At 44.2% G+C, this 24217-nt stretch overlaps 1 protein-coding gene across 1 annotated transcript in view; it reads left to right on the top strand.

Annotated features, from left to right (window-relative positions):
* Positions 1 to 24217, top strand: part of stau2 (staufen double-stranded RNA binding protein 2) — a 109998-nt gene that overhangs the window by 62983 nt on the left and 22798 nt on the right. Inside the window, 1 exon segment of the mRNA XM_083778567.1 lies at positions 10676 to 10789. Within this exon segment, the coding sequence (XP_083634693.1) occupies positions 10676 to 10789 (114 nt within the window).

Here is a 24217-nt window from a genome sequence, read left to right as displayed (position 1 = left end):
GTCGGTGGTATAAATCAGACAGCTAATGCTGCGCTGGCTCGGCGCACAGTCTCCCCGCTTGCATGGTGGCCCTCTCTACATGCGTGTGTGTGTGTGTTTGTGTGTGTGTGTTTGGCAAAACAGAGTGATGATGTTTTTATACCACAATCAAGCCCATTTGCAAACCCTTAAATCTAATTCCATCAAGTGCCAGGGCAGCAGATTACTGCAATATGAATATGCAGCAAAATACAAATCTTTTTTTCTTTTTTTTTTTTTTAAACAGAGCCCACTTTGCTGTCACATGACTGTGCTCCCTTTTTGTTCATTGTATTTTCATAGTGTCGATCATATTTCATCTAAAGCTCTAAACCAGGCCCTACCAGACCAGAGATCGACTGTGTTCACCTGATACCAGAACTTTGTTTCTGGTCCATACACTTGTTACAAACATAGGTGGCAACTGAAATTAAATACTTTGTTTTGCTGGCATTTATCTTGTGAGCACAAATTCATTAAAATGTGGGAACGAATTGTATAATTTGTGTGCATGTGATTTCCCAAAACATGTATGTAAGTATGAGTTTGTTTTCTTTGTAAATGATATTGGTTATTGGAGTTGCATTTGGTCAATTCGTGAATTAGTAATGATTTTTTAATGTTCTTCACATACATTATGGCCTACAGTAGACCAAACCATTTGCATTTCAGAGCATGTTTATTTGAATTATCAATTATGAATTGTGTTCCAGCTTGGATCAATGGAACTAACGCACTATACTTAAAGTTATTATTGGTATCACTATGACAGAAGATTTGTCACAAATCTTTGGTATGTTACTGTATGTCATAAGTCATATTATGTATTATAATTAAATCGTAGTGTTTTGCCAGTTATTTGGGGACCCACGGCCACTTGCAATACCCTCGTAGACCTGGCAGGTTGAGAACCACTCGTCTTAGAACAGTCATGACTGCCAAACATATTGTCCAGACCGTGCGAGATGTGAGAGCGAGTAGAGTGTCTCGTTTTAGCCTCAGTGCCCAGATTTCTCATTAAGGTGAAGTGTTTGTGTTATATTTGGATGCACATAAATAGACCGTTTCCCTATTAACTCATTGAGCAAGTCATTCATCTTCTGGGTGTTTGCCTTTCCAGGTTCCTCTGAATTGGAAACTCCCTTTGTCTCAATTGTCTACTCCCATAATGTTCATTCTGTACAGTTCTGACTTAATATAAGGACACTGAGTAGCTATTATTATACTTGTGAGAACTTACTCATTCTAGGAACCATTAATAGCCGAAAAAGCAGATCTACAAAGATCAAAAAGCGTCACACTGCAACACTTTGGGGGCTTGTAGATCAGCTATTTTTTTGGTGTGCCGCACAACTTAAGTTTAAAATACAGAAAACCCTAACCTCAATGCCTAATCCCAACCCTAAAAACCTAACTCTCATAATATCTATGTCTATATACGCATGGGGCAGTTGGTCCTCACAAGTATAGTACTACACACACGTGCACACACACACACACACACACACACACACACACACACACACACACACACACACACACACTAACACACACAATCTGGAGGAGTGAAAGGTATATTAACAAAGTTCTTAAAACACTCTTGACCCTTGGACTCTCTCCGCTCAAGTGGCCTAGCGTGGAACCTCTAATTGCTTCACACTAACAATGGGAGCCTTCCTCTACCCCAGAGGGCTTGTTTATACACGGTCAGGTTGGTGTTATTAACATGCTATCTTGCTCTCCACACCCTTTACTCGGCCCTGACTGGTTCCCTGTAATATTAACCAGAGCTGTGCTTCGCGGACAAGGCTGAGTTTACCCCAAAACTATGTTTCGTTTTCAATTAAACCTATACTGTATGTGACTAAGGGCATAATTTAATATAATCTAATGTACACGCAGTACTTTTCCTGTCAGGACTTGGATGCATGTGCTTATCTCTTTTTTACGTCTGCAACCCTGCCATCACAATGTGTAGGTGTGCATGCATCTAAAGGGTGATTTACACTACAGATGACATGGACGCCACAAATTACATTGGACAAACCAGATGCACTGGTTGAGCGTTATTTAAAAACACCTGTCCACCGGAGGCACAATAAGTTGACTGTGTAACAAAATCAACATATCTGTACATAATCATTGCAATAACATGGAGCATCGGGCGCCCGCTGGCCAAGTGGTCCAGGCGCATGCCACATACAATATAGGCTGGCCTGACAGCACATCGCGTGTACGAGTCCCATTCATGACGACCTTTGCTGCATGTGTCTCCCTTCTCTCTCTCCCTCTTTCCTGTCAATCTTCACTCGATACTATCAATAAAGGCTCAAAAGCCAAAAAACAAATCTTAAATCGTGTCTCACACCGGAAATAGCCGATATCTACAAGCTTGTGGATCTGCTATTTTCGACTGCAGCGAGACACACACCGGCACGCCAACTAAATATAAATCAGGCTCAAAAGTCACACATCTGAGTGAAGTGCGTTGCGATCGTGCTTTTCATTCCGTGCGTGTTTCTCTCCTGGAGGATGAAGAGGAGCATCTGAGGAAGAGCCCTCCAGCTCCACAGAGCCCAGAGGTCAGCGGGCGTTCCGCATTAGTGCCGCCAATCAATCGCTAGGCCTTGCGTAACTCTCTCTCTCCTTTGTCTCATGAGAGAAGTGGATTAGGGGCTGCTTTAGACCTGGGATGATTAGTTAGGCCTGTTTAGAATGCATGGCACAAAGCAAAGCATACACATGCACATCGTCGCTAGCTGCTGGCTAGAAACCGTGCATGTCCAAAAGCGTTACTTTTCCAATGGATCCAAAGTATAGTAGATATTATTTAGTCACAAGCTCTTGTTTATGCTTTTCCTTGGTTCAATATTCATAAACCAAGAACCATAATAAACCATAGAAACAGTGCAGGAAACGCAGCATTTTGTATAACTCTGAGCTAAATCACACAATGCTGAACCCTGCTGCTTCCAGGTCAGGTAAATCCCAGAATTATATTCAGCCACTTGCCCTATTTTAGCAGCCAACAGGATTGGTAGAACAGAACAGGACATCTAGTTGCTTGCCAGTTACCTGTCACATTGACCAGGCTGTTTTCTGGTGGTTTACCATCTTAACAAAGGCATTTAGCAAACACTCTTATCCAGAGCGACTTACAATAAGCAAGGCAAATACAACAAATGCAGACAGACACAGTTTTCCGGCCCACGAAGGGAGGGACCTTCCGATGAAGGGAGGGCCTTTCGCCCTTTAGTTTTAGACCGCGACGGTTGGGCGCTGTCTCAAGCGAACTTGAGACACGTGAGACACCACCGAGCGAGCGAGTTGTCATGTCGAACGTTGCGAAGTTCGCTTGAGCCGACTCAGCGCTGTTCTAGTTGCGACTCGATAGGCGGAGAATCGCCTCGTCCTCCCTACAATGAACACTGCAGAGCGCTTCCTACCCCACTGACGGTGGCCCATCTCACCCAATCACAAGCTGTAGCGCTCCTTCCAGCCCCTCCCTTGGTGGTAAAGTCCCTCCGTTCGTGGGGCGGAAAACGGAGTGGCCAGACAGACAGTGTAGTGCCTCAGTAACCTAGGATTGCAGGTAACCCAGGAACCTAGCATCTGTCAAGACCAGAGGTTTTCAACAGGTGGTCCGTGGACCACTGGTAGTCCGTGGAAGTATTGTGTGTGGTCCCTGACCATTCATTTAGTAATTAAAACATTTTATGTCTTTCCACTAGTTGAGAAACAGTGAACTGAATGACCTGGTGAACTTTGCCAATCAGTGAAGAAGTTTTCGTTTTTGTAAAAAATGCTGCAAATGTCCTGCTCATCCAGAATTCTATCCTCAGAGATGCTATGAGTGATCTGGTTCTGCATTTCCTCAACAAAATGAAGAAAATTGTTTCAAAAAACAAACAAACAAAAAAACATTTTATTACTCTTTTTATTACTTCTAAACATTTTGCCAAACATCACACACACTCCTATCCTCCTGGTGGAGACCTGTGCCCAGAAGGGCACTTTTTCTAGTTTATTATCAATTCCCAGTGATGTTTCAGTGCACTGATGTAATTTTGGACAATACACTTGTAATGCCAAATTGTTAAATATCCTGCCTTCATTGCATGTGTTTGATAACCACATTGCAAAAAAAAGAGTGTCTCACCATGGCCTGGAGCGACAAAAAAATATGAATGGCCTATTTCTCACCTAAAATGTTATCAGCAACTGTTTTGTTGAATTGTAAAGGTGAAATAGAGAAAGTTTCCAGACAAGCTGTCATTGTTCTTTTCTAAGCCCACTTCCTCAAAACGCCAACAAACTGGCTACAAGTGAAAGCTACTTTGTTACACCTATCAACAATGTCGGTGTGAGATTGTGAGTGTAGGGTAACGTTATTTTTAAATGGCGGTATCCACTCCTACTAGTGACTGTGTGTCTGTCTGTAACGGTCCGTCTGTCTGTCACCTGCAACTCATTACCACAACATACACACGATGGCACTGTCGGCACAGCATGTCACACCCACACACGCCACTTACAAGACGCACACACTGGCCGCCACCACGCACGTGCACACAAAGTGCACATACACAACATACATAATAATCAATCCCTATTTTGGGCATGTCATTAAACTCATTATAGACAAAAAGTCAAACTCATTAAAAAAATCGGGAAAATGGCCCATCTAGTTCTCGATGTGTCAAGACGAAGTATAAAATGACGTGGTTAATCAATTTATTGATTATTGAACTGATTCTTTATATGCTTCTCCATTATTCAATGAATCCAAAAAGAAAATTGATACAGTAGTTGCAGCACCAAAAGATAGCTTGCTACTGTATATAACACTGGCACAAAGACACACACACACACACGCACACACACACACACACACACACACACACGCCCCTCACATCGCAGTCACATACTCTTGCCTATACTGTATCAATATTCCCATTATGTACAACATGGCTCTCATTGTCTCCCTTTGTGTGTACGTGCAACGTGCGTGTATGTGTGCTACGTGCACAACGCGCATACATATGTGTGGGTGGGTGTGTGCGTGCGTGCCTGCGAACGTGTGTGAGCATCTGTTTACACGTCTCTCCTCCAGTGCTGTTGGAGGGGCCTCACCCTCGGCTGGGGACCTGACAGCTTGCGATGGATGGAGCACGCTGGGCCCCGCTGGTCGGACTGCCTGATTACGCCATACATCAGCAGGCCCCTGACGGCCCCTGACCAACAGCCCTTTATCCAGCCTAAATGAACCAGCACACTGCTGGACAATACCACACAGCCACTGGACCTCAGCACTCGCACATATGGACTTACACACATACACTCACGCACGCTCACACATTTGCCTACATACACATGTGCCTATGCACGCACACAGACACAGACACTCAGACATACACACAGTCACACAAACACACACACACACACACACACACACGCACACAACATTGTTTGTATTACCACTGTGACTGTACAGTATAGTTGAAATGACATTTTTTTCAGTGGTCTCAAGCCCAAACCACCAAAGGGTCGGGTTGGGACAAAACGTTTTTTAAGTTTTTTTTTCTTCTGCCTGACCATTCAAGAAAGATGTTTTTTTGGGGGCCTTAAGAATCTGTCCTACAGTATGTGTGAAATAGCCTAGGCGCCTTTACTTTGTTTCATGATACTGGACAATTAGACTACCGGTATTCACGCCCCTTACAAACCAAGAAACACTTCTCTCCTATTTGGTCAAGCAAAGTGGTCTCTCAACCATCCCCCCCCCCCTCTCTCTCTCTCTATCTCTCTCTCTCTCTCTCTCTCTCTTTCTCTGTGGTTTGAAGCCCAGTGAATTTATGGGAGATTAACTTGTCAGAGAAGGCTTTTTCCATGGCTCACTTTACTGTGTTCATCATTCATACACATAACAGATAGCATTCCATGCTTTACCACGGTGGGCCCATCTCTTCACCACAGGTGTGTGTGTGTGTGTGTGTGTGTGTGTGTGGGGGGGGGGTCCATGTCCTTTTTTTAACCAAGTAAAAATACTCTTTTCCATGTATGTGTGATTTAGTTTGAGCATGCACAACAACGTGTGCGTGCGTGCGTGTGTGTTTTGATGCGCCTGCGTCTTCATGGGCAGACGTCCCATGTGTCTCGCAGGCCTCTGCAGCCCATATGATCATAAGTCACTCAGTAGAGACACTGAGACACACCACTCACTCTGGAAGCTTTCAGTCACAGCTCATATACAGCCGTCTACAACAGTCACACACCGACAGGAACCACACACACACACACACACACACACACACACACACACACATGAACCAATAAACTAACCTAAAAGCTATACCACAGAAGTGTGAATTAGGGATTATTCTATCAATAATCTTTTAGATAAATCAACAAATCGATTGACATAGCACGACTCACGAGTGACTAAGCCTAAGTCTCTCTCACACACACACACACACACACACACACACACACACACACACACACACACACACACACACACACACACATACACATTTGTATTAGTATACTTAGGAAGGAAGTATACTGTAGGACAGTGATTTTATGAATGCCAATTTCTTACTTTTTTGGCCATTTTTAGCCTAGCCTGAAAGTAGTATCCACTCTTTTCAAGGCATAGAGGGGCGGATTATAACTAGCGCTGGAAACTGATGCCAGCTCCCTATTGGTTCACCGACCTATGTGCCCCCCTCCCCTCCCCTCCCCTCCCCTCCCCTCCCCGGTAGAACACAGCAGAGAACACTGACGTCACCAAAATTGGAGCGACGCCCCAATTCCTGGGTCGTTAGCCCAGGGCCTGGTAAAGTTCTCAACGGACCCAAAAATTAAGGCCCGGCCCTACCCTACCCTAACTGGGTCGGGCCCCTAAAAATTACCATGATGTTAGGCCCGAAGCCTGATTAAGCCTGACAAAAAAAAAAAAAACGCTACTAAATGGCCGCTGGTTCAGTGTGTGTCTGTGTGAGAGTGAGAACGGAGTTCAATGGACTTATCGCCGAAATAGGCTGTTAATGTTCCATTTCCATCATTCTAATGGATTCCATTTCCAGTGGTGGTGAGTAGCTCTGAAGTGAAGCATTATGTCCAAGTATTGTCCCTGTTCGGTGTCCAAATACAAAAGAACAAACATAGCCTACAGTTTACAAACCATCCATGCACAGCTCATGGCGTGTCTCGACTCTCGACAGCTTACAGTCAGATCAGTTCTTTTGGGCATATAACGAGGCGTGCCGAGGGACGCGCGGTTATAATACTAAGCATTTTGGAAGTCAAATAGCCTGTAGTAGCCTGCAGTGGACTGTAACATTGTGTGGTCATCATACACTTACGTGTAGCGTTTACAGAGTTATATAATTTATATGGATTGTTTGGTGAATGGTGACGTTGATTAATGATTAGGTTATTCATCGCAGCCAGCTGGCTTTAACAAGATAGCTCAGTGCAACATGACGAAAACCTGACACTTCAGCTATTGTGATAAAACATTTAAGCATAATGGCAAGTTATTTGGCAGTGCCATTATGCTTAAATAATGGCACTGCCAAATAACTTGCGCAAACCAGAGTCCAGCCAGCGGTATAAACCGTTCCCTTCTCTGCTGTGCTGCCTGCGTGCTACTGCTCTGAGTCTGAAATGCCAGTGCGATCGAGTGCGATGTGCCCCCCGCCTCCACTCGTCCTCCTCCGAGTCCTCCTGTCACAAGTGAATCGCCTATAGCGCAGCCCTCTTCATAATAAATACATACGGTACATGTAGGCTATAGCAGTTCTGCGGGCTGTACGCCCGGTGCGAGTTGGTAAAGGGGCGACTCGTTTGGTATTCATTCCTTGTGCTGACGTGACACCCGATGGCTGCAGTGAAGCTTTGGCGTAACCCTGAAGGCGAAAACAACAGAGCTACGTGTTACATGCATTGTTCACAACAGTGACATCAAAATGCATAGCCTGAACTGGAGCCAGCAAATGTGCATTACTATACTTGTGAGGACGTCAACATTTTAGCCAAAGAATAGCTTTTTTGATGTGCAACACTGCCGTGTAACTCTGTATAAATCAGGCATAACCCCTAAACCCCTAAACCTGTGTAACCTCTATAATCCTAATCCTAACCCCTTCCATGGGTTTTTTCCTAATTGAAAGCCTAATTCCCAAAATCTGTTTTAACCATAAAAAAAAACATTTCTCTTATGTGGACCAGGAAAGTGGTTCTCACAATGTCTATTTTGCAAATTCTACTATGCTGGCTCTCACAAGTATAGACACATGCACGTGCGTGCACACACACACACACACACACACACACACACACACACACACACACACACACACACACACACACACACACACACACACACACAAAAGTCACATCATCAGCATGCATTTCTGTCATCCCTTCTCTATATCCACCTTTAATTTACGTTAAAGTGCCACATTGTCATACACAGTATGAATAATGCATTTTTGTTTCATGGTGACTCTTCTCATTATAGCTCCCTAAAGCAGATGGTACAGAGTCAAAATCCCCTGTGTCAATGTAACCGCTAGAGTGTCAAAAATGGACCCGTAAGGGTCCCTTTGGGTCCATTTTTGACACTCTCGGTGCTAAATGTACACCAAGGATTTGACTGTGTTGATGTTCGCCACGTCTTTGACGAATAGGCCTCATTATCCTGGACAGTAAACAAGGAGATGACCTGACACCTGCTCGTTCAATGCATAGCTTTTTAGGAGGACCTTCAAAGGCATCTGCTTTGCTTCTCAAACTTTTTTCCTTTAGACGACCCCCAGTTTGATACGATAAGTTAATACCTGTATTGATCCTGCTGGGGTCAGTTGCCTAAGACAGTACGGCAGTTAAGAGAACACACAGAAGCATACAGTACCATAGTGAACTAAGAACACACAGAAGCATACAGTACCATACTGAACTAAGAACACACAGAAGCATACAGTACCATACTGAACTAAGAACACACAGAAGCATACAGTACCATACTGAACTAAGAACACACAGAAGCATACAGTACCATACTGAACTAAGAACACACAGAAGCATACAGTACCATACTGAACTAAGAACACACAGAAGCATACAGTTCCATACTGAACTAAGAACACACAGAAGCATACAGTTCCATACTGAACTAAGAACACACAGAAGCATACAGTACCATAGTGAACTAAGAACACACAGAAGCATACAGTACCATACTGAACTAAGAACACACAGAAGCATACAGTACCATACTGAACTAAGAACACACAGAAGCATACAGTACCATACTGAACTAAGAACACACAGAAGCATACAGTACCATACTGAACTAAGAACACACAGAAGCATACAGTACCATACTGAACTAAGAACACACAGAAGCATACAGTACCATACTGTATGGTACTGTACATACAGTACCATATACTGAACTGCTTGTTTCCTAGCAATCAGTCCACTGAGCGAGATGAGCGACCGTCATGCACCTTGTTTGTTTTGTTTTTTCAATCAAACAGATTTTATTGTCACTTCCACAATATACACGGGAGCAAAATACCGTTCTCCACGACTCATGATGCTTCACATTTAAAAACAATAGACACATGAACTGTTCATAACTAACGAAGCACAAAGGACTGTCTTCTCAGTCTATTGGTTGTAAATCTATCATTGTCTCCGCCAGGCTGAAGGCCTGGCGGAGGCTCTGTGTTGCACCCTGTCTGTCCGTCCGTCAGTCCGTCCGTTTGTCTGTCTGTGAGCAGCTAATCTCCGGCACAATTAGCCGACGCAGCGAAACTGCACGCACATTCCCTGGATGCCAGAGCAGAACCTCTTCCCCAATGTTTTTCTGATTGGCTTTTTATAGCGCCACCAGGAGGTTGATTTGTGCAAAACACTACACTACCCGTAAGGCACATGCCAATTTCGTACACCGAGTACAGAGTTCCATTTGGACCCCAGTTGGTCCTCGGACCCAACGTTAAGAAGCAGCGTTAGATAGTTGAGTGGCGTGGAAGTGATATAATGTACTTGTTTACGTTCATGCTTTGTTGGTTTTCTCCACTTAAAGCACGGCAATCGTGCAACCCTTGTCACACTTGAGGCTCTCTGCATCATTGGCTGTCTTCTCCTTTTGTTCTGCAAGTGCCTTTTATGAAGGTGTCTGCAGCTGCAGCCCGGGCAGAAGTAGGCCAGGCGAACACCACAGCGAATGTACGTGCACAATATGACACTCTTGGTCATAGCGCACGAGCACAGCGAGAGCCAGTGAGAAGTAGGGCAGAAAGGCATATGCAGCAGTGTATTACCCAAGCCCTTGGATGTGAGGAGCAGATTGTCCCCTAGGACCATCATGTCATAACAGTCTTGATTGCACAGCATTTAGGAATGCCTGCTGAGTTAACCTCTCCATGATGAGGGGTCACCCATGATGTCACCCCCCCGCAACCCCCCCCCCCCCCCCACACACACACACACACACACACACACACACACACACACACACTTGCCATCTTGGAAGTGTGGGGAAAGTGGTCACAAATGCTCTTTGATGGCAATAATACCCGCCTGCTCGGTTTTGCTCAGTTTCCTCAGGTGTTCTGATTTCCTCCATGTCTCCCTCCAGGTGCAGTACACCGACGGGCAGAGCGGTAAGGACTTTGTGACCTACCTGACCCTCTCCCCTGTGCAGATGACTTTCCATGGCACCGGGAGTACCCTCCAAGCCAGCCACGACCAGGTGAGGACCAAATGTCCCCATAAGTATAGTAGCATTTGACAATTGAGAGGGGAAAAAAGATATTCAGGTTTGGATTTGCCATTTAGAGGTAAGGTTTATAGGTTTCAGCTATTTTAATACAAGCGTGCGTGTGTGTGTGCGTGTGTGTGTGTGTGTGTGTGTGTGTGTGTGTGTGTGTGTTTGTGCGCGGCTGCGCACACACACAGGAGGACACTTCGGCTTAGATGAGAGAGAACATAGTCCCCACACACACACACCTCTATCACCTCTGTTACATTGATCAGTTCAGATTTCAGAAGAAACCACATCTGTGTTTAGGTTCAGCTTCCTGGTTCAGCCACCTGTAGTGTATGTGTACCATATTATGTGCGGGGAGTGGGGTGCGGGCGGCGGTGTGGGGCCGCCTTGTTGGCCGGGGTCTTGTCCTCTCATTAACGCGGTGGACTTGGCTCCGTGGCTTTATCATTAATCACCGTGGACAGGACATCAAAAAAAGCGAGCTTGTCTGGGGCTCCTGATAACAATCAGCCTTGTGCACTTCTCCCTGACAGGACTCCATTACATCTCCATTTCCCCCCTCCCTCTCTGTCCTCCATTGCGTCTCACTCCTTCACAGTAATTACTAGGCTACTATCCCCAAATCTGATGGGGATCGCCCAGTGTTCTTTTAATTATTTACATGGTTACACTCTCTCTCTCTCTCTCTCTCTCTCTCTCTCTCTCTCAAACACATACACACACACTCTCGCTCTTGCTCGCTCCAATGTATTCAGAAGGTGGCTCTTTGTCTTGCGTCGCCCAAGCAGAAAAGCGCTTGCTTACATTATATCATCTAAACATAGGACGCCCCTTTGTCCAGTGACATTCAAAGCATAATTTATTTTTTAAATGCCTGGCCCCGGCCCCGGTCCCCCCCTCGACGGGGACAGGGACGTCTGACAGGGGGCTAGTGCCGCCACCGTTAACTAGGAGCCAAGCCGGTATAGGCCAAGGCAGCCTGTGTCCTCATAAGCTGTTGTTGCCAAGATTACTGGGGCATGAGGGACTGTTAGAGCAGCGCTTCTCAAAGTGCGCTCCGGTTAATATAGCTTCAAAATCTGTTTAGCAACTTTTACCTAGGGTTGTCCGGTATAATTTTTTTTTTGTTGCAGATATCCGATATTGTCCAACTCCTAATTTCCAATACCGATATCACCAGATACCGATATATGCAGGCTTTTTCACCAAAGGTCAACTAATTGTAAATTGGCTATAATATCAATATAATATCTAATAAATCTGTTAGGTTTTCAATGAAGTGAGTCCCGGGACTCACTGGTGTTCATTTGAACGAGTCCCACTAATCTTACATTAGATGTAGGTCTGTTTGACAGTGCAGAAGCATATGCATTAACAAGTGATATTATCAATATTATCGGCCCACAATATCGGACATCCCTACTTTTAACCCTAAATGAATCCTCTATTTAAAAAGATATATAAGAAATTCAATGCAAATCATATATGGGTGGTCCCTGGCACAAAATATTTTCAGATGGGGGTTCTGCGGCCAAATGCATTATTAATTTGGGCGTCCACTTTGTTAGAGTCTCAGCACAGTGAGTGGGCTGCCAGCGCTCACACCCACCCAACACAGTGGGTGTGCCGGGCTTTTCTATGACAATGTGTGTGCGCAGACATGCGGTGGTAATTAATGTTAAAGCGACAACATCAGTGGGGGTGACGATTTGTTGACACGCAAATCAAACCCCAATTGTTTGATTGATTAATTTAATATTCTACAGGTGGTACAACAGTACAATGGGTACGCCATAGAATGTCACTATTTCGACCTGTCCCTACTTTGAGCAAAATATATATAATGTAGGTCATAAATTCCCTCCCCTTCCGACAAAGTAGGGCATTAATCTACAAACAAGGATGATTTTAAATGAATCAGAATGCACACTACCTTCGAAACACCATAGTTATTAGTATTAAAAAGCGCCCGGCGCTCGAATATCGAATTCTGTGACCGGGGCCGTTCTGCCCGTCCAGAGGATGGGAAGCGATTGCGGAGCATGGGAAAAGCATCTCATTGACCAATGATCAAAAGGTCACGGGAAAGTGCCTACTAGCGTAACTTTCTAGGCTCCCTGGCTGTGCTAAAAAACATAAGATGTGAAGATACAAGGTTTCTGCCCGTCAACAACGATATGCTTTATACTTAATTGAAATCTTTAACTTACATGTTCTAATGAAAGTCAGTCGGGCCCTAATTAGGCTGAAGCCGTGCCCAAATTTGGAGCCATATATGTCATATTTCTGATGTCACAGGCCGGCCCCATGAAGTCAGAGATCCATATTGGTCACAAAGTGGAATAACCCTCAACCTTCACATCAGTACAGAATATCTCTTGAGTTGCAAATTAATTTAAATAGTTCCAGTGGACTTCCACATGCGTTGCCTTCAGCAGGCAACACGCCCACATGGACTACATATATATACATGTGTAATTAGGCTTTGTAAATGTAGTGTGTGGGGAATGGGAGATCACTGACTGTATGGAATGATAACTCTTTCCTGGATCTTGTCTCTCTCTCTCTCTCTCTCTCTCTCACTCACTCACTCACTCACTCACATACACACACACACACACACCCACACACCATTAATGTCCAGCAACCAGTCATTCTCACTATTGCTGTAGTCATTTGTGCGGGGATTTCCTCCTGCATTGTGTATAGTCAAATGGAGGTTTCATATCAGATCAGTCAGTTGGGGAAGCAGGTGGAGGTCCATGTGGTATGATGTTGTGGCTAGAAAGCTGTGGGGAGGAGGATATCCATTTTATGGACTGCTGTTGAAGCCAGAATCACCATCAAAAGACAATTGAAAGTGCTGAAAAGTGTTGAAAGTGCACACATCAGATTGATTGAACATGTTATTAACAGTTTGCAGAATGGGTACAGTTCACGTCAATACAAAATCTGATAAGAGGATAAAACCAGAAAAAGCACTGACTTCTTTATGGGTTCTCCATTTTCAATTCATCAGATCATTTAAAGATAATATACACTTCTTTGCAAAAACAAATTCCTATTCTGGCGGCCATAGGTGAATGGCCATAGGTGAATGGATAGAGACCCCGCCTGGGAAAGCCAAAGGTCCCAGGTTAATTTCCAGGTCTCAGCAATGCCTTCCCTGAGCATCACTACAACCAACAGTTGCTCACTGCTCCTAGGATAGGTAAAATGCAGAGGACATTTTTCCTATACAGTACTAAATGAAATGATTTTATCTGCATAATGCTGTCCCGGGCAGTTCAAACAATGGCAAAATTCATTTCAAAACATGAATTCAAGAGGATTTGAATTGCAAATTGAAATTGAGCAGCTAACAAAGAAGCTGGCTGGTGCTGGTGGTGACAGTGAAAACCTAATGCTAGTGTTTTAGTTGTCAGACTTAAAACACTGTGTGTGCATGGAGTGGAGCTGCTGTCAGCACAGCGTTAATAGTGATCTGCTCATTATCAAATCACGTGAGCAGGCGCGCACACACACATGCACACATGTCATGTCAGTGTTCTTCTTACCTGCCCTGATCATTCATTGGCCTTGTGCAGAAATTCCTGGAGGGACTACCTGTGTGTGTTGCGTGTGCACGTGCGTGCGTTGAGAGAGATGTACAGCTGGGTGCTCTCTGTGACCTAACGTGCCATCCACTCTGTGCCATCTGCCCAGCACATGTGAGACTGTCAACCGTGGCCCGCCACACTTCCAGACAGAGATGTTTTTGACGAAGAGATTTGGTGTAGATTAGATGAGGGAATAAATTAGGGATGCTCCCGATCCAATTCTATTTTTCCACTTATGCCAAATCACAATAGTACAAGTTATTTTGCTCCCGATCCAATTCCGATCATTTGAAAACTACGTGATCTGCACAGATTTCCGATCACCTGATCGGATCGGGATAACCCTAGAAAGAAACAATCCCAACATAGAGCCACATCAGGTCCATTATACTAAGTCTAGTCTGAGGGTTTAAGTGGATAACATATATACTTTTCAGCCCTAGCCTGTGATATTGTTTTGTCCCCTTATGGTTCATGGTTTATTGTATTTCTTTTGAATTATTTTGTTTGAACAATTATGTCAATTATTTGCCTGTTATAGAGATGCCGTGATCTTCGCAAGCTTTCTGATTCTTGGTTATGAAAATCCCTAGAAATCTTATTTCTTTCCTTTTTTCTTTCCAGCTAGTTTTGTTTTTAAACAAAAAATGTTTAGTAATTAAACACTTCTTCGAAACAGATTTGTGGCTGGATTGAAGCCATTGTGCAAACTGCAAAGCACTGCGCTCTGGCTAGGCACCTCTCACACTGACTGCTTAAATAGTGAAAATAGCTGATCTATAAGCTCTGCTATTTTCACTACTTTTTTGTGGCACTCTTGTGTGATAAAATGGGGCATTCATTTATAAAAGAAAATAAAGTTGAATTATGCGGAGAAACAAGGTTCTACGAAGATTTGTTCGATTACTGTACCCTTGAAGAAGGAGTCATTGTTTATCCTTTCTGTAATCAGCACATTTTCTAAAGATTGAGACTTAAATAATAAATATATATTTCATATTTTATATGGCAGTAGTTCTCAACCTTTTCTGGAACTTAAAAATATTGAAAGCATTTGCGGCACACCCGTCTGACCACCTCCGGCTGCGACGTCAATTATTGTTGGGCCAAGTGTTGGGACACGTGCATTTTCAGAGCATGTTTATTTTAATTTAGTTTGTTGTCTGGGGGAATCGCTCTGGTTTGTGGTCACACCGCTATTATTGATGTTTCTCTGTCAGAAGGCCACGACACAGGGATATATTTAGCCCTCGTTTCTTTTTTCATGTGAAGGCCCTTGTGGTACTTAAAAAAAAAATAATTTAGATTGGTGTTATTTCTGTGTTTGTTCTGCAGAGCTGAAGTAAGTGCCTTGGCAGCTCTTTAGTGGCAGCAATGGTGGCGCTCCGGGGGTCGGGGCCCCGTGAGGTGTCGCTGGCACCAACATGCATGGCCCACAATCGAAAATGACAGGACGACTGTTGTCTGCCACAGGGGACTGTGTGTGTGTGTGTGTGTGTGTGTGTGTGTGTGTGTGTGTGTGTGTGTGTGTGTGTGTGTGTGTGTGTGTGTGTGTGTGTGTGTGTGTGTGTGTGTGTGTGTGTGTGTGTGTGTGTGTGTGTGTGTGTGTGTGTGTGTGTGTGTGTGTGTGTGTGTGTGTGTGTGTGTGTGTGTGTGTGCGTGCGTGCGTGCGTGCGTGCGTGCGTGCGCGCGTGCGCGCGTGCGAGTGTGTGTGCGGTTAGTTTGCGTGCAGTGCTGTCAGCTGAGCCACAGCAGTCCCAATGGCCATGTCTTGGCTGCAGCAAGTAACTGATCAGATATGGCATCTTGAAAATCAGGATTAAGATGTTCACATTTGTTCACATTTACAATGTCGTGGTTTTTTATGGCTTTGTAGCATTGTTGGATGGTGTACAGTGAAGAAAGCCCCCTCCCAAAAGAAAATACATTGTTGGTCAAAAGCAGAATTAAAACCGGTCGGTGCCTCTGCAATTAATTTGGCTTCAGACCTTGCCCGGGGTGCATGCTTGTTTGCTGCCAGCAGAGTTCAGATGAGGGAAGGGGAAGGACTGGGGCTATTTGGGGTGGTGATGGAAGAGGGGACCTCTTTACACATTCTGCACATTCCTCCCAGTCCTCGGGTCCATGATCTTTTCCACTTTGTCCACATTTTGTCACGTTGCAAGTTTACAGGTTTACAGGCAAGTTTACCCATGAATTGGGTAAACTTAAATACATAATAACAATGTATGGATTATGGCAGAATCCGCCATTTTTTGTCGTCGGGTGAAATGACGGAATTGGAATCGCATTACTGAACTTACACATTGTTACATTTTATGTTTGTCAGCAGGGGAGTGTTGGGCGGGAGTAGGACGAAGGCCCTACGTCCTCCCGGTAGGGGCTCCTCACTGGCAAGTGAGTCAGTAGGATACGACAGCAGAAATGTGTCTGTGGAGGAGGAATCTATTGGCATAACGACTAAATTGGGGAGAAAAAGGGTGTAAAAAGGGTTTAAGAATTGGCTTGTCCAAAGACGCTTGGACAAGATTAGATTCGCTTCATTGCTGTTTTATTGCACCTCCCCCACCTGGATGTGCCCGAAAACTATTTGTTTGCATATATACTGTATGTGTGTGTACAGTATATATACTACTAACTGTACATAGCCACGGGGGTCCAATAGTGTGTCATATGACGCACATTCTTCCACCAGCTCATGTCAGCGGACACATCCGTGTTTTAGGACTGAGCATGCTTAAAATGCACTGCCAGCAGTATAGTATAAACGTAAAGGTCTTCATTTGTATTTGGCTGCAGAAAATTCAAAAGTTCAAAAAATTTCAAAAATTCCAGAATTAGAAGATTGCAGCGCCACCATGGACCCCTGGGGGGTCCCCGGACCCCACTTTGAGAGCCACTGCATTAGGTCATTATTGTTATAATGCCTTGTATTCAGTGCAGCCCTGTGTTGCTCTTGCGTGTCTGCAGCCACTAAACTGTAATGTAATTACCAGTCGACACTGGCGGATATGCGGACGCGACAAGAATAATCAGGCCTTAGGCTGTTTTGTTTGGCATTTGATGCGTCGACATTTCAGAGTGACTGCATCGACACGAGAAATGCATTGAAGATGGGAGGAGGTAAACGAGAGAGAGTGAGAATTCCTGCACTATCTGCACCACTCTCAGTCTCAGTACAATATGGTAAATTCACCTTCCACAGCACTGCCACTCAGGTGTGGAATGCCCTGCCCTCTTCCCTCAAAACAAGCAAATCACCTTTAAAAAAGGTCTGAAAATCCACCTGTCACTGTACTGTCATCAGGTCAAAGGGAGAGAAGGGGATTGCCCCACCTTTTATCCCAACCCCCCTTTCAATTTATTTCTATTCAAACCAGTACATAGATTTACTGTTTTTGAGATATCTCAATTGTTGTCATTGTTGTTGTTGTGACAAGACCGCAAGGTCTTTCTACTGTGCTGTCCTTTTGGACCAATGTGCTTGACTGTACCATGTAACGTTTTAATTTTATTGTCCAATAAAATTATCAATCAATCAATCGTATATTTTGTATGTTTTTACCCTTGTTTACACACCACACACACACACACACACACACACACACACACACACACACACACACACTTAAACACACTTTGTACCTACTTGACTGGAAGAGAGATGAGATATACTGTATTAATCCCCGAAGGGAAATTGAACCTGTCACTGGAACGTTTGAAATGTACACAGTTCTATTTATATATTCTCCTTATGTCCTTATTCTAGTAGGGCTATAATATCCTTAACTTACATGTATGTACATTCAATTTACTGTTTGTTTTATTTGACACTTGCTTTGGCAATGCAAACGTATGTTTCCTCATGCCAATAAAGCCCCCTTTGAATTGGCAAAAGTGAAAATTGAGATGGATAGGAGAGTGAGAGAGAGAGGGAGAGAGAGCATAGGGGAGAGAGAGGGAAGATTAGGAGGGAGACACCTGTTGAGTGTGTGTGATGCGTGAAGGGGGGGTCTCAGCAGAGGTAGGATAGACAGGACTGATTCATTCATCATGGTCTGGTGACTTCTGGGATGATCTTCAGAGATGCCCCGTGGAGCAGGAGGAGAGGGTGGTTCTAAAAGGGTGGGCTTTTGAAGTCCTCATCGCGGCCGGAGGACAGACGCCCACCCCCTCCCCCCAGACACGGCCACTCTCAGGGGGGTCCCATTGCAGCGTTACCCCACCGGGCAGGCAGCTGTCGGACAGCGTCTTCTGCTTCGATCCTGTCTGTCTGCCTGTCTGTCTTTATGTGTCAGAGTGTTGTGTAACCTAACGTAGCACCTGGACACGTACTAAATCACTATGTATGTAGAGAAAACATGGGAATCGCGAGAGAAACGAGCAGCCCATAACAATCCCAAAAGAAGCGACTGTAGGCCACATAAGGATCTGCTAAATGCCTCGTATGCCTGTCTATTTTCAAAAGAATCTCACTCCTAAAATAAGCGGACATGGAAACAGTAGTGCTTTGGCCTTGTGATGATCTTGTCTCTTTCTGTCATAGTGACATTGTCCTGCATCAGATCATATGTCCCTATCCAAATCAGGTTCTCCAATAGCCTCTTCTGTCTTTTGGGGGGTTTTGCATATAAAGACACCCACACGGCACGTGTGGGTGTCTTTATATGCCAGTATTGACCTACAGCTTGATTGTGAGCATGGCAAGCCTAACAGGCTGCGTGACACTGATGATAAACTATGTATAACCCTTAAGAATAATCTTTTGAAGCGACAAATGGGAGTACATGTTAGTTTGCCATTAACCAGATTAGGGGGCCTTGCATGCCCTCTAAAATTACATGGATTGAAAAGGCCTTGTCTGCACTTGTCTCACACCCGGGTGTTTTGATTCAGCTTACCTATAGTGGTGTCTTTGTTTTTTAAGGCACTTGGATGAACATTTGCAGCAGAATGGCATTGGGGTAATGTGTCTGACTTTTTTTAAATGGCTTTCACTGTAGCTTTCTGACGATTTAATCAATTTTTTATTTCTATTTGGTAATGCCTTTTATCTTTTATGCCTTTGTTGATAGGACAATAGGCTGACAGGAAAGGGGGCAGAGATGGGGAGTGACACGCAGCAAATGCTGTCAGGATTTTTGCATTGCAGCCTAGGTTCCGTTACGTTCCGGGCCTGATATGAAGCTTTTTTAAACAAATGGCACTCTTTCAGGGTTTTGCAGTCACCTTTTGGGACAAAATACCCCCCACCACCACCACATCCTCACCCTACTCACACTGCTTACCGACACCCTAGCAGGCCTAGCTCCTCCCGCCCTGGAGAGGAGCGGCGTGTCCGCGGGGTGATCCGTCATTCTGGCCTGTCCTCCTCAGGAAACACCTTTCAGAGCAGCAGATTAGGAGGTGACGCGAGAGTGGAAGAGCACTGAAAGAATGATGGAGGAGGGAGAGGAATAGCAAACGACAGGGAGAGAGAGAGAGAGAGAGAGAGGGACGAGGCTCTGTGAAGAAAATAATTGAGTGCGCATGTGAGGGAGATTGACAGTAGACAAGATGAATGGATCTGTGGGCATAGTCCCAGTAGCTGGCTGCCCTGTCCCGTATTTGCTGTGGTCCTCCACCCTTTTAATTGCATGATTAGACCACAGAGACCCATAACTGAGCGTGTACAAATGGAGCCAAACTTATGAGTCAATTTACACGCCCTCTATCACCCCCCCACACGCACGCACACACACCGAGTATAAATCAGGGAATTAAGGAGTTGTGTGCGTATGTGACACAAATCCACAATGGGCTTTTAATTATCTTTTATCATGCAAAAGAAAAAGCAGCATGCAGGATACTAGCATACCATGATTATCTCCCCTGCCAACATCTTTACTGAGGGAATTTAATCTCGTGAGGCGATGGGTTTCTCACACTGCAAGTCATCTGAAGCCAGGAGAAGTTGTGAAAACCCAGTCGAGTCCCTTGGTGTGACCACCACCGTGCTGATATCGGAGCTGAGCGTGTTGTGTAATGCCCCGTGATGTGTGCGATGTCTTGCCTCGATGCAGCATGACAGAGTGCTTGGATCCGTGTCATGTTTCACGAGCAGTGTGAATTACCATTAATACAGACCTCCCATCTTTCTGGAATCAGGCAGGCGGCTCACCGTTCCAAGAGGATGTCACAATTGGCCCAAATTACGCGTGTGACTCATGTCAGATTTGTGTGTGTGTGTGTGTGTGTGTCCTTCTTGTAAAAAAGTCACATTTCAAAAAGTCAATCCGGGAATTAGGATTTAGTGCAGTTTGTCCCGACCTCAAATAAACAAGGAAGCATACGTCACTTGTTTGTTTACTCTGTGGCTACTGCTGTGTTTCACTGCACCCTTACAGCGGATACGTTATTGTGTCGTATATGACGTGTTGCCAGTGATGCTAAAAAGGCAGGGAATCCTCTATTATCGGTTCTCAGCTTCTCAAACCTTTTCATTTCAAGGACCCCCATATCTGTCGAGTTACAGACCTGTAAGGGTTCGTTTGGAACCCTGTCAAGGAACCCAGAGGGTCCCTGAACCCCACTTTTGAACACCACTTATCGAAATTTGAAACGGTCTGCAGTCCCACCAGTTATGTGTAATGCTTTGAAATGATGCTTGCCTGCACAGGAAATAAATAAGGCACGTCAAATGCGTAAGCGAAAACCCAACGCCTAAGGGTTAATAAGGCTAACGGATAGGCTAACTGCAGCGACGCATCTTAACAAGCCAATATGGTTTGAATTTCATCTTGAGGAGCCGTCTTATCTAACCTAACCACATGGAGCGTTTTATTACAAACATAATCTAGTGGTTGGAACAAGGAAGATGGGCTCAAAAGCATGCTACTGCTAATAGCATGTTAGCCATTTGCTGGAATGTAACTGTGCACTTGATGTGACAACCAGTCACCACACGGTGTCGCCAAACTAACAAAGTGCAGATCTTCAGGATTAACATTTTAAACATTCTTAAATTTAGCATTTTGTTATTTTGTTTCATCTTATCCATAATATTTTAGGTCCGCTCTAGCACTGAGAATGCCGATCCGTGCTTAACCCCGTCTAAAGAACACTTTGTTTTCAAACGAGATTTATTGAAAACTATAGGCTGGATTGCCATGACATTTGCACCATGAATTTATGTTCCCCCAGGTGATAACCCCTACTGATTTTGGTAATCCTGTGACCTTGGCTCTAATTCTCATCTTTGCACAGGATAGCCCATTAGCATAAGTGGATTGCAGGATGAGCCCTACTGATTTTAGTGGCCGCATGGTCTTGCCTTTAGCTAGCTCTACCCTTCTGCCAAAATGTGGGCGTAATGAGCAAGTGTCAACTGTTGTTTGTGTGGATGCAGCGTTACTTATAAGACTAGTGATTATGATTAAGGACAAAAGATGTGTGTATAAACAGTGTTTCATGTTGTTTTCTCTCAACACAACTGCCCAACCCCACTGTAATTGTTTTAATGCAAGCAACGGTGTTACATTCATTAACACCTTCTTGCTAAGCGGAGTGAGATGTTTTGGCAGTGTCCACAGCCCTCTGTGTTGCTAGGCGCCGTGTGTGATTTCACACATGTTAGCCCGATGGCCAAGTTTGGCACTGATAAAGAACTCAAACCAATCACACCTTCACTCATCGCCCCCACGGGAGGTGTTAGCTCGCCAGGCGGGCCAATTCGCTACCTGGACCTTTGTAATGTCTGTGGCCCATTAGCTTAATGTCATTTGATACTGAGTGATAGTCTGCCTCGCTGAAAAGGTCCCGAGATAAGAGATGGTATTTTATTTTCCTTTCCCTCTGCTTTATCATCGCCTGATGATGAGGCCTTCATGTGTGAGATGTGTCACCCATGGAGACGACATCTTTCATAATAATCATAATTATGATTTTCACTCTTTCGCGTTATGTCTCGTTGCTTGGAGTTTGAGTGCGAGGGGAAACAAAAACATGATAAATGTCTACAATTTGTTTTGGTAGGTAAAAAAAACATGATAAATGTCTACAATTTGTTTTGGTAGGTAAAAAGAGAGAATGCCACAATGGATATTCCACTGTGCCTTGTCTAAGAGGGTGATTCATTTTTACATGCATTGATGCCAGGCTGATTAATGTATGACAGATGCAGTGTATCAGTGTACTTTTTTGACGACACAATTATGTGTCCCAATTTTAGCATGTAATTTATATTTATATTTATTCATCAAAAATATCAGATCTACAGTACAAAGCTCACAACGCATTTTTGAGTAGGGCTTACGTATTTTCAAATTAATTAGAATAGATTTTGCACATTTATTTTTTATAAACATCAGTCAAAGCATCAGTAATCTCTAAAGTAGTTTCTCAAGGACTCTCCAAAATCAGCATCGGACTCAAACTGTAGCGTACAGTAGGTCGGGCTCTAACGTGCACGCTGTTGAAGGAGAGGCGTGTGAAATGGCCCGGTCTCCTGTTCCACGGCTCGCCGTAAGAACTCCACCTGTAGACACCGCAGCGATAAAGCACAGAACCACAAACCCACATTGACATTGTCAGTCTCGTCCAGCCTGGGGGAGTGGAAACAATGCACTAAATAATATTTTGTGCAAGCACTGCAATCCAACTCTTAGAGGGGAGTTGAAATGGCCCTTTAACTTGATATGTGACACACGTCTTGCGGTTAAGAGCTTCCAAGTATTAATCATCATGGAGTGCTCCAACTGCAAATCACACTCTGACAGTAATTGCAGACGTACACTCTCTCCTCTTCGATGCGTGCGCACACGCTCATGCTTGCGCACGCACGCACGTACACACAAGTAACAAATAGACGCTACACAATGGACGGTATTGTTTGTGATAATTATCCTCTCTTGTTGCGTTCCAGCTCTAATGAAACTGGATCTTCCTGATGCTTAGATTTATTCATTTGTAAAAGTTGTTTTTGATTTCCCTCGTACACAATATGATTAGAGGATGTCTTGCCCAAATTACATGCTATCATTCACTTCTCTCTGACAGGACTATAACTATACAAGAGTAGGCCTCTCTCTCTCTCTCTCTCTCTCTGCTTAGTATTGTGACCTTGGGAAACAACATTTGCATCGCAGACTTATTATTTTTCTCCTCAACCACCTCCGGAGAGATCTTCGTGTAAGATGAGAAATAGGTCAGCCTCATCGTGTCGCCAACCAATCTCTTGTTGTGACGACGACCTGATAGATCACCTGGTTAGGGGCTTAGGGCGCATAGCACGTGGGCGCAGATTCGCAGAATACCTTCTACATAGAGTGACCATGTTTTCAAAACACCCAAACCAGAGCCCCTAATCATGTACTGTAAATCCCGTTTCAAAAATAGTGAAAATAGCTCAAGCTCACAACGCATCACATTGTGAGCTTGTAGATGTGCTTTTTAGTTACTTTTGCCAATTTGGAACATTCGGCTTTTTGGGAACGTTTTCATCAGGAAATCATTTTAGCACTGAGCACACATAGCGACTCCACCTTTCAACATAACAGAACATGATAAATGTCCTCGAATATTATTTTATTATTGTGTTTTATTTTACTTTTATTTTACTATTTTACTTTTACTAAAACCGAGACATTTTAGTGTTTTTGAGATATCTGTCGGCACTCAAGAGTCCCAGCTTACAGCGTGTTCCTGCTGCCACTCATGGCTGGTCTTTTCCCCATGCCCCCCGTCTGCATTTCCTGTCTCTCTCTCTTCACTGTGTCTGTCTGAATAAAACATAAAAATGCCACACAAAAAAAAATCTTTAAAAAAATGAAGA

The sequence above is a fragment of the Protomyctophum parallelum genome (assembly GCF_964188405.1).
Source record: "Protomyctophum parallelum genome assembly, chromosome: 12".
Classification (NCBI taxonomy): Eukaryota; Metazoa; Chordata; class Actinopteri; order Myctophiformes; family Myctophidae; genus Protomyctophum; species Protomyctophum parallelum.
Note: the sequence above shows the minus strand (reverse complement) of the source record. Positions and strands in the feature narration are given on the sequence as shown.